We start from the raw sequence: 12,147 nt of genomic DNA, 5'->3' as shown, positions 1-12,147 counted from the left end.
TGGCCCCGCCTGCCGACTCTATACACGATGTGATTGGGCCGTCCAGATTCTGAGGAATACAGCTCAGATAGGAATTGAGAGTTGCTAGACCACACTTGCGGGCAAATTAAATTTGCTGCCGCTAGGGTGCGTCTAGATTTCTAGGCTATCTCACTGCAGTGGCTCTACAGTAATTTTACATGTGACGAGAATAGTTTTTGTGCGCGAGAATATGACGCAGATCCGCCGTTCGGACACATGACCCAGAAGCGAGGAACTTTGTTTAAAGGTTTCTTTTCTTCAGTGTAGAATTCAACAGCTTAGATACGGCGTGTCTTCCCTTCTTCTGCTTGTAAACAAAGTTCCACGCTTCTGGGTCATGTGTCCGAACGGCGGATCTGCATCATATTCTCGCACATGCGTTGTGGTGCTTCGTGAGTTCACGTCCGAGGCATACGCGGAAGACAATAACTTGGTGGATAAAGTCGTTATTTAGATTTTTTTTTGCGCACAAAAACTATTCTCGTCGCTTCATAAAATTATTGTACAGCCACTGTAGTGAGATGGACTTTGTTACAACGTTTTTAGTGCCTTTTATGGGTCTTATGAGTGTCAATGTACTGAATGTCAATGGAGGCCTATCTGAAGCCTTTCTCAGCAATCAGCTTTCAACTAAAATATCTTCATTTGTGTTCTGAAGATGAACGAAGGTGTTACGGGTGTCAATCGACATGAAGGTAAGTAATTAATGACATATTTTTCATTTTTGGGTGAACTAACCCTTTAAATTGAAGACATTTGGGAAGACCAGAACCCTTCCTAGAGCGGGCCGTCTGGCCAAACTGAGCTATCGGGGGAGAAGAGCCTAGGTGATAGAGGTAAAAAAAAAGAACCCAAAGATCACTGTGAATGAGCGCCAGAGATGCAGTCAGGAGATGGGAGAAAGTTGTAGAAATTCAACAAACACTGCAGCCCTCCACCAGTCGGGGCTTTATGGCAGAGTGGCCCAACAGAGTCTCCTCAGTGCAAGACACATGAAAGCCTGCACGGAGTTTGCTAGAAAACACATGAATAACCACAAGATGGTAAGAAATAAGATTCTCTGCTCTGATGAGACCAATATATATATTTTTTGCCTTAATTCTAAGCAGTATGTATGGAGAAAACAAGGCACTTCTCATCACCTGTCCAAAACAGTCCCAACAGGGAAGCATGGTGGTGGCAGCATCATGCTGTGGGGGTGTTTTTCAGCTGCAAGGACAGGATGACTGGTTGCAATCAAGGGAAAGATGAATGTGGCCAAATACAGGGATATCCTGGATGAAAACCTTCTCCAGAGTGCTCAAGACCTCAGACTGGGCTGAAGGTCCACCTTCCAACAAGACAATGAGCCTAAGCACACAGCTTAAATAATGAAGGAGAGGCTTCACAAAAACAAGAGACCTAAAAATTGCTGTCCACCAATGTTTACTATCCAACTTGACAGAACTGGAGAGGATCTGCAAGGAGGAATGGCAGAGGATCCCCAAATCCAGGTGTGAAAAATGTGTTTCATCTTTCCAAAAAAAGACTCATGGCTGTATTAGATCAAAAGGGCATTTCAACTTAATATTGAGCAAAGGGTATGAATACTTAGGACCATGTGGTATTTCAGGTTTTCATTTTTAATAAATCTGCAAAATGTCAACAATTCTGCGTTTTTCTGTCGATTTGGGGTGCTCTGTGTACATTAATGAAAAACAAGAACTTAAATGATTTTATCAAATGACTGCAATATAACAAAGTGAAAAATGTAAGGTGGTCTGAATACTTTCCGTACCCACTGTATTAGCCTGGCTCTGTCAACACTGCACTGACATCGCATACATTTTAAAATCTTGCTTATTACTTACAAAGCACTAAATGATTTAGCTCCCCAGTACTTGAGCAAGCTCTTAACACATTATACTCCATCACGTCTATTGCGGTCTCAAAATTCTGGCCAGTTGATAATACCTAAAATATCAAAATCAACTGCAGGTGGTCAATCTTTTTCCTATTTAACACCTAAACTTGCCGTATCTAGAACAGATGGTGGACCTGCGCCCAGACATGACCAGCGCATCCCTGCAGTGTCTGCTGAGTCATTCCGAGACCAAATATTCCGATCTAATATGATTTCTGACCTGTAAGGTAACCAGAATAATAATCATACACTGTTTGTTAATAGGCCTGAGGAGAAATGGCACCCTGACTGAGCCTGGTTTCTCCCAAGGTTCATTTTACTCCAATATGCCCTGACGAAGCTTTGGTTCCTTGCCACTGTCACCTTTGGCTTGGCTTGCTCAGTTGGGGACACTAATAAAAATAAAATGAATTACTAAATTAACTATATCACTGATCTGCCCACATTGTCACTATATGATAAATTGAAATGATCTGATGACATCACCATTTTCTCCAGAGCGGCTGTACATATGAATCAAATTTTGATGTTTGATATTTTACTCTTTAACACTGTGAAGCTGCTTTGAAACAGTCATCATTGTAAAAGCACTATAAAAATAAAGTTGACTTGAATTAAATTGACTGAACCGCTAGAGCACCAAAAGTTACCCTGTTGCTTTAACACATTTTGAAAATATTTTTTTCTTAATTTTCCACAGCCTCAGCCCATCCTCAAGGCCATGCAAGTACCTAGAATCAATTTTAAAAAAAGCCAGTGATCAATGGGGAAAGATATTTGGGCTTTTGAAAACTCATTTTCCACAGGAATAAGTCATATGAATTTTGAATGACAAGAGGGTGAGTAAATAATGACAGAACTGTCAGTTTTAAGCTAATTATCTGTGGAGGGTGTGATAGGAATGTGAATGTGTGCTTATTTTACAAACTTTTTAATCTACAGTAGTCTACACATGTGTTCTAAAGGATTCAAAATTCACATCACTCGAAATTCTGTGCCCTCTTCTAATCCAGAAGGTCTCACTTGATATAAATGTGATATCTCAAAGATCTTAGCCCCTCCAGACACCTGTATGGTGGAATAATCTGCCCAGCATGCTGATTTTTTTACTTTAACTGTGGATTGGATATTGTGTGGCACCGATTCTTGCCTTTGGTCTCGGCAAGCTGCTTAAGATGTGATCTGAATCATGGATTTCAGTCTCATTGCTGGTATCCTGTGCATTATTTCTTACATTATCATGACTGGCATTCCTTGTGCGGTCTATAATATTTAGTTCCCAACAATGTATGTCCTTCATTGTTCAGTAATGACACATTTAAAAGAAAGCAGGCCATTTATGTGCTTACATGACAAAACTATGATGGATGGTTTAAGTTCAGCCTGAAATACAGCTTTCCTCCTCCCTGATTGACTAAGGGTAGTATGAAAGCTTGTTTCCGCCACCGCATAAATCAAGATACTAGTGACTTTTTATCTCACAATTGTGTTTACATTTTGCAATTTTGAATTGTTTTTCTCAGTATTGCGAGTTATAAAGTCAGAACTGCAAGAAAAAGTCAGAATTGCAAGAAAAAGTCAGAATTACTAGATAAAACTTTGCATCATGCAATTTTATATCACACAATTCTGACTTTATAACTCGCAATTGCAACTTTATATCATGCAATTCGGAGAAAAAAAGTCAGAATTGCGAGAAAAAAAGTTGCAATTACTGTTTTATTTTTTTATTCTGTGGCAGAAACAAGCTTCCGTAGGTTAGAGAATTCCATGAAATAAGGTAACATTCAAATAGTAAAGAAAGTGTATGTAAGATTGTTGCCAAAACTGGTACTGCAATATTTATCTCCTCTCCCCTTCTCCCCCTGACTCGAGGTTGCCAGATAAGCTGCAGGTTCAGCAGGAACGTTTGTAGCTGCAGCTGTGGTAACTAGAGCAGAGCTGGCAACCCGGATGCCCAAACACTACTGACTTTGTGATTGGTAGATAGCTGGAGGGCGGAGCTTCAGGTCAAAACACAACATGTCAACATCAACATCAGTTGAGGGCTGCAACAACAACTTTTAAATGACAATATCCCAACCGGACTACTGTTTTAAGGATTTGAAATTAACATGATTTCTTAATGCTTAGTGACATATCAGGGCCATTTTATCATTAATTGAAATACATTTCTTACATGCAGTTCCTTTAAAGTGCCTTTATTCTTTTTCAAATGTTATACATTCTATGTAGTGTATATATAGCTGTTTTTGAATGTAAAAGGACTGCAAAGTTGCACAATAAATAAAGATTGTCTCCTAAATGAAAGAATCGTTTCTGAACTGCCTGAAACAGGTCATCAGTAATTCCTTCCTGCATGAACCTACATTTTTTTAAACAAATTTGCATAATGTCATCAAATGGACTTCATTGCATGCCTGAGAACAAAATCTATTTTGACCTGCCCACAAACACTGTAGTTGTAGCTAATGCCTGGAAAAGTTTGATGCATGTTGTCAACGTGAAGAAGACGCTGTGCTGTAAATCTACTTTGCATGCACTTTCAAAAGAGTAGGTCTCAGGCTGGAATTGATATGGTAAATGATGCGTATTACTTTTCTTCTTGTCACAAGTGCTGAGGAAGATTCAGAGCTGAAATTCAGATATAGTAATGGCCGTTTCATTTCTCATATGTGCTGTAAGCGGTAGACCAATCACAACAGACTGGTCTATGAGACCAATCAGAGAAGAGTAGGCTCTCGGAATCCTTTACGAACCATTTCAGACTCTCTAAAAAGAGGTGATGCTGTAATGTATATTATGAAAAAATGAAAGTGTTTAGTCCTTTGGATGCATGTAAACCTATTGTAAGAGACCTTTGAAACTAAATCAGGAACCTTTAAATTAGCATAATAGGGGCACTTTAAGGCATGGCTGAAAATAGAAGTAATTATTTTGGAGCCCAAATTCAACATCTGAGCAAAAGTTTGCGGTTCTTTTTAATGGTGTGAATGGAACATTTTAAATAATATGTCTAGAGCTGTGAAGTGCAGCAGTAGCATCAAAAAGAGTTAATCTGTAGAGAAGTTGGTTTAATCTTAAAGCGGAGTGTTAATCTCAGGAGAACTCTTAATCGTGTAAGAAGAGTTAATCTGGTGTGCAGTGTTCAGCGTGTGAAAATTCTTGGAGATGTTAACCTCGGAAAATAGTGCTAATCTTCGGATGAATATTTTTCATCCTGCACATGTGTTCATCTCGATAGGACTGTTTACATTATTGGGTCATTTCATGTGTGAAAATGGGGTTACAGCAGAAAGCTAAGAATTATAAATTGCCTGTATTTTGTTTTATTGCTCATGACAGGTACTTTGATGTTCATAAAATGTTTTGAATGTTTAGAATGATCAGGATCAGCTTGATGACTGGAGGGAACGGAACAGAGAAGAAAAACTAGGAATTGAGATGAGAAAAAAATATTTAAGTTGAATAGTAGTAGCTTTTCAATGCATTGATGGCATGACAACACTTTCTTCCACTCTTTTCTTGTACATATGATTGTTAAATTCAGAAGAGCAGCATACTGTACATATGGCTTTAGTCTTGGCTTTATGCTGCACTAGTTTCTTGGTCTTTAGTGTGCTGCAGCCTATGATACAGATGTTAAGGCTGGCCAAAATAGCTTTGGTTAACTAACACACTCTGAATGTACTAATACGAATGTACTTTTAACATAAAACACACTGACTCTTCTGTGAGTCTTTAGCTCTGTTTTAAAGCCTAGTGAGCTGTCTACCTAGACAGCATTTTAAAACATGTCTGCTTCTGGCACGAAGGCCAATAAAAAAAAAAGTGTCTATTTACACCAAGTGCAAATAGCGTTCCTTGTTGGCAAGTGCTATTCACACTAGCTCTGCCTAACAATGCCTGGTTTGGCCTAAACAAGATAATTTGTTAACATATTCAGTGGCATAGTCAGTAGGGCGTAAGGCTTGTGGAACAAGGTTTTGACGTGATTGACCCGGGTTCGGATCCACCTTTTGCCAAGTTCGCGCTTTTCCCTTTTTCCATCACATACCACAAAAGGCAAGGAAAGGAAATTTACTTTCAATAAAAATTAAGAACATTTTGTACAAGTGGAAATAAATTGCCAGATGAAATTAATTATTGGGTAGGGGTTAGGGATGTATGAAGTGCTTTTATTATCCCATTAAGGCAGCATCCATTTAATCATTTTAATAAATATAATCATTTGCTCTCTCAAATAAATTATTGCATCCTGATACAACAATACTGAGTTGTAAATAGCATGTGTCAAAATAAAGTATAAATAGCATCTAATTATTATTTACACATATTGTGGAGAACTGCTTCTTTTGCATGGTGTTAATAGAATATATCACTATTTTCACTTAGTATGTTATTTCACTTAGTAAATAGGATCTACAGCTATTTGCACTTAGTGTTAATATCATCTATCCCTACACTGTAAAACAAAGATTTCAAAAATAAGTTTCCTGTTTGCCTTAAAAATTGAGTTAATTGAAATAAATTTAGTTAATACAATGAAAATTTTTGAGAATCGACAACCTTTATTCAAATATTATTAAACAATTGTAATTGTAAATAGAAGTCTAGGTGTAAATAGCATCATCGCTATTTGCATTGTGCAAAAAAAGTACACTCTAAAAAATGGTTCCACAAGGGGAGTTTCACAGTAATGCTAAAGAAAAAACATTATAGAATGTTCTTAAATGAATATTTTTTCTTAGTGTAAAGCACATTTTAATATTTTTTTCCACTATAAAAACCTTCTATGCAATGAAAAGTTTCAATGGATTTTGATAAAGAATAAATAACCTTTATTTTTAGTGTAGGCAGCATACTTATGTTGCTTTAAGATACCATCTTTAAAATTTAAGATAACCTCACATTTATTGTTTGTGTAGAAGTTACACCCTTGTGAAAAAGAAGTGCACTACTAAATGCATTGAATGTGCACTTATGATATAGCCTACTTCAAAAAGTAAAACATACTTCAATTATTAAAACATAATGATTTAAATGTACTGTAAAGTAAAACTTTTAATTTGACATTCTTAAAAAGTGCATTAAAAAGTGTACTCTTAAATATATATACCGGTGTGTGTGTGTGTGTGTGTGTGTGTGTGTGTGTGTGTGTGTGTGTGTGTGTGTGTGTGTGTGTGTGTGTGTGTGTGTATATATATATATATATATATATATATATATATATATATATATATATATATATATATATATATATATATATATATATATATAATGTTTTAATAATCTTTTGTAATTCTTTAAAGAAATACACTTATTTAAATGTGTTGACTATACTAAAGCAATACTAAATTAAATGTACTAAAACTTCATTACAAATGTGTACAAATGAATCTAAAAACATGACAAGTTTCAATAGAAATTACAGTAAAGTATATTTTAGTTTATCATAAAGGCTTGTCAGAACATTTGGCAAATCACTTTAACCATATTTCAAAGGTAAAATAAGTAATTATGAAATTCCATATAAAGATATACTTAAAACATATAAAAACACTCTCACAAGTCCCACTTATTGCATTAAATATACCAATTTATAACTATAACCTTCAACTATAATACATTTCAATTTAAATGCAAAAACATGTAAATAATATGCTATTAACTGTGCAAAAACAATTGTTTCTCATATCATTTTAAAGTATTGTATATAACTTCAGCACCTCCTGAACTTCTTTTTAAAAGAAGCCACCACCTTCTTTTTAAAAGCATACAAAAGAGTACATCTTTTCACAAAGGAGTCCTAGAACTCATCAAATTCATTGTGAAAATGTCCAAGAAATATATATTATAAAAACACAAAAAGTATTAAATGACTATTTTACCTAATATCTGTGTGTACTTTGTATTTTTTATTTATTTTTATAGAAGTTAGAAACATACTAACGGTATAGCCCTGTTGAAATCAATTGTAAGTCTTATATTGGAGAGAACTATTTTTGTATTACCATTTCACATTAGTCACTTATGGAGGCTATTTAAAAACATTATATTGTTATATAATATTATATAATATTATTAATAAATTCTACTCACCTGGAGTTACTGAGATCGTTCTGGCCTCCTCGGCTCTTCTCCAGCCCCAGTTTGGTGAAGATTCCCACCAGGACCATGATGGCCACCACACCACAGATGATGTACACAATCATGTGAGTTCGATCCCGCTCATGGTCTGGCTGCACCTCAGTGTTGGTGGCCACAGGCTTTCCAGTGTTGGCCCAAATGGGAGTATCGTAGTTGGAGCAGGAGGTCTGATCCAGTCGCTGCTGACGGAATTGGCAGCAAAACCGGTAGAAACAGGTGCCGCAACAGTACAAAAAGATACCTGCATTACAATTAAAGGGAGGGTCCCACTGACCCATCACGTCATAGTAACCCCGACAACGGGTGCCAGTGGACGGCACAGTATCCTCCTCCACCTCTCCAGGTGTGGTCAAATTTGGAGGCCCTTCTGATGTCACAGAAATCAACAAAGGATCTAAGGTCTGGTTTGTGGTTTGGATGTCCATATCAGTAGAAGTCTCATCCTGTGCTTTAGCAGCCCGTCCCAGAATGGCAGTGAGCAGAAGATGTAGTAAAAAACAATTTGCAGCCATGCTTCACTCGACACACTGCGCTCAATGATTTACTCACTTTCACAGTAAAGATGCCTAAGCATAAATGTTAAAGGAAGAATTCTTGAAAGTGTTTAATGACTTTGATTGTCAACTAAATATAGAAATACATTTTGAGATTTAAAAAAAGAATGTTTTTAGAATGTTTAGAATATTCGTTTGTTTAGTTTTTATTTTTATTTGTTCAAATCAATAAATGCTTTAATTTCAAAATTGTTTCAATTCAATAAAAAATGGCATTGTTAACTGAAAAGTGTTAGTTACATAAAATAATAGTTTCTTTAATTGTAATTGCATTACCTTGGTACTTTCAGAGAGAAATGAATACTTGGACATTTGCTGTCTTGCCCTGGTTCTGTCCAGATATGCGTCTCATTTTAGTTTTCCCATTGTAGTTCAACACCAGTAGTAAAACTTCCTTTTCAGTTTCTTTTCACCTCTGTAAACAAGCAGTCACAGTAATTTGTGGTAAAAAAAATCCTTTCCAGAGGAGCAAACCCACAGACAGGTGTTTTAATCCACGGCGATCCACTCAGAGTGCTGTCTCTGAGCTTATGAAGGGCAACAGTTCAGTATTCAAATTAAAACTCCTCCCTTCTGATCTCAGCACATCAGAGAGAGAGAGAGAGAGAGAGAGAGAGAGAGAGAGAGAGAGAGAGAGAGAGAGAGAGAGAGAGAGAGAGAGAGAGAGAGAGAGAGAGAGAGAGAGAGAGAGAGAGGGTGGGGTATATTTTCCATCCAGCTGCTGGTTATAGTGTGAAAGGAGAGGAGACACTACTGAAGGGCTTAGTTCACAGACTTTTATGATATTGAAGAAAAACTATCCAATTGAGAGTGAAGAAGACCATGCAAAAAAAAGGGGAAATTAATATTTCTTTATATTATACGTTATTATCTTATTGTAAACAATGTATATATTAACATATTGTATGATTTATCAGTTGGTTTTGCAGCAGTTTGATCTCACCTTTAAAGGGAGATATTTTGAAGAATGTCAGTAACCAAGCAGTTACTACAATAAAAGGCTGCCTGTAGTACACGTCAACAATTTCTTTTGTCTTCAGGATTCATATATGGACGTGTGAAGACGATCACTCAGCCAAGAGTTTCAGGAAACGTGCCTCCATATCCAACCTGGTCTTACAGAATTGCGTGAAATCAACACGGACCCTTAAATCAAAAATCTATGGTAGTTTCACAGAATCGCTGAAAATTCCGTGATGGGTTCACGGAAGTGATGCCTATGTAAGTCAATGACAGGCAGCATCCGTGGATTCCCAACACAAATTTAATTATTTGCATTTGTAAAAGTAGACATGATTTTATTTTTATTTAAAAAAAAAAAAAATTATTCAGACACGTTTTGAACACTTAACTCAATCCCTTCCCTAAACCTACCCATTTGTACATTAGGCTAAACAATTGATTTCTCTGAAGAAAATCCCCAAAAGCGACCAGTAACGTCGAGTCCATCCGCCGAATATTAATACATTACAAATATTGCCGCCGGAAGAAACGTAACGTCAGCTTTGACAGCATTGGCTGTTGTATGTTTGGCGTGACCAATTGCGTCATTACGTCAGCTTTGATTGTAAAATGCCATTGGCTCTTGTGTGTCTCGTGACCGATCGTGTCATGCTGACGTTTGTATCATTTGAATCATGAGAAATATGAACGAGTGCCTGTGTGGAGCGCCATCATCATTTCAACGATTAAAAAATTAAAGAGGTACTTCAGCGTTGGGAATATGAATCTGTATTTAAACTGGTTCATCAATGTAGTAGAAATGTGAAATTATTTTTGAATTTGGTGCTTTCTAGACTGAGAAAAGACAGAAAATTTATTTTTGTCTCATGGGGATGAAAGACTACAATTCCCAGAATGCTTCGCTGCCCTGTGAGGCCATTCCCAAAGCCACCAACTTGATTACTGTGACTGAGTTAGAGAACAGACACTACAAACTGAACGTGTCTGTTCAATATAATGAGTGAGTCACCGCGCGAGTCTTACAACACTGAGCACTGACTGCAGGAGTCAGATAAATGAGCTGATGAGCTCTCGTGATGAGCGCTGAGGTAATTGCAACTACACTCGCGGCATACATTCACAACGCTAGTTCGGTCTGGCGCGTTTCAGTTTATGCCTTTGCAAGCTTAACTTTCATAGAAATTAATTTGAGAAGTTAAAAGACATTGCTCAGCATTGCTCCATTTAAATGAGTGCCTGTAGCTGCGAGCTGAGCTGTGAGTGTGATCTCCATCCCCCATGCGCGGATTCAAAACATGCGGAAATGGCTCCCTCTGCTGGCTGTAGTCTTTAGCCTTTGGCCAAACATTTCTCCTATGATGCAAATATCGTCAATTTCCATCATAGGAGGAATTTTCCAGAAATAAAATGCATAAATCTCTTGTCTCAGGGGGATACGATGGGGGAAAGCACAATCATTTGAATATACTTCAGGGTTTCTACTGATACAAAGCCATATGCTAATCACTGAAGTAACCCTTTAAGATCAACTACATGAAGATATTGTATGACTTCAGAAGACTTGGAATGCAACATGAGTTAATACTTCTATACTGGTTCTGGTCTGTTTTTGCAATAAATAACAAAGACTGTACATTTATTTGCCTGTTATTTGTTTTATATTGTTGACAGTGGGTAGTTTTAGGGAAGGGTTTGAGTTAAGTGTTCAAAACGTGTCTGAATAAAAAGAAAAATAAATGTAAATAAATTATGCTGACTGAATCAAACTGACAAATATAAAGTGTTGGAACAGGGAATCTGTGTGTGGACCACAGAGGCTGACTGTCATTACATAGGCATCACTTCCGTGAACCCATCACTGAATTTTCGGTGATTCCGTGAAACTACCACAGATTTTTGAATTAAGGGTCTGTGTTGATTTCACGGAAATCTGTGAGATCAGGTTGCCACTTCAGATATGACACTTGAGGACACAAAACTTGTGCATTATGTGTTTGCGTAAGGAGCTCTTTGTGAGGCGCTCTTTGTGATGCATTCTTGAGACTGAAAGAGATAGGTAAGAAGCTTTTACTTTCTTCTCACCTGAGGGATAGTAGTTTGTGTTTGCAATTTAGTCTAGTCTGGAGTCTAGAGAGACCCTTTTTTTCTTTTGGTTTAGTTGGGTTGTGAAGCAGCGTCCTCCAGTCCCTGGGATTAGCTCTTTTGACCCATCAGGAAATGGGTTTTTGCCCCAGTTTGCAAACCCTTCATTGTCATAAGGCACCTTCGGGAGTGCCTGTATAGTCTTGAGAAGACATTTGTTTCCGAGTGGTCGCAGCTAGTACTGAGCTGGCTCCCCTTAATGGCAATGTCTTCATGGTTGAATGTAGGTGGAATCCTTAATAGTAGGAGCTCGGTATGTAGCTAGAGTCTCAGTTGAGCATTTATAATGTTGCAGCTAGAACATTTGCCTTTAGCCCCCTCATACTTTCTTTTGATCTGCTGACCAAAGAAGGCTCAGAGTTCTTCTGGTCTCTGGACTGCAACAGGAAGTGTTATGTTCACCTTGGGCAAACC

At 37.3% G+C, this 12,147-nt stretch overlaps 1 protein-coding gene across 2 annotated transcripts in view; it reads right to left on the bottom strand.

Annotated features, from left to right (window-relative positions):
• shisa8b (shisa family member 8b) overlaps positions 1-9,144 on the bottom strand; it is a 42,967-nt gene extending 33,823 nt beyond the window's left edge. The window contains exons 1-2 of one of the 2 annotated variants that reach the window (XM_067430580.1): positions 8,905-9,144; positions 8,027-8,640 (exon numbers count right to left, since the gene is read on the bottom strand). In XM_067430580.1, coding sequence (XP_067286681.1) covers positions 8,027-8,586 — 560 coding nt within the window. In that variant the 5' untranslated portion in view covers positions 8,587-8,640; positions 8,905-9,144. Of the gene's footprint in view, positions 1-8,026; positions 8,757-8,904 lie in introns of those variants that run through there. The other variant, XM_067430579.1, reaches the window with a different exon arrangement.
• Positions 9,145-12,147: the final 3,003 nt, after the last annotated feature.

This window comes from Pseudorasbora parva, chromosome 21, assembly GCF_024679245.1.
Source record: "Pseudorasbora parva isolate DD20220531a chromosome 21, ASM2467924v1, whole genome shotgun sequence".
NCBI classification, from domain to species: domain Eukaryota; kingdom Metazoa; phylum Chordata; class Actinopteri; order Cypriniformes; family Gobionidae; genus Pseudorasbora; species Pseudorasbora parva.
Note: the sequence above shows the minus strand (reverse complement) of the source record. Positions and strands in the feature narration are given on the sequence as shown.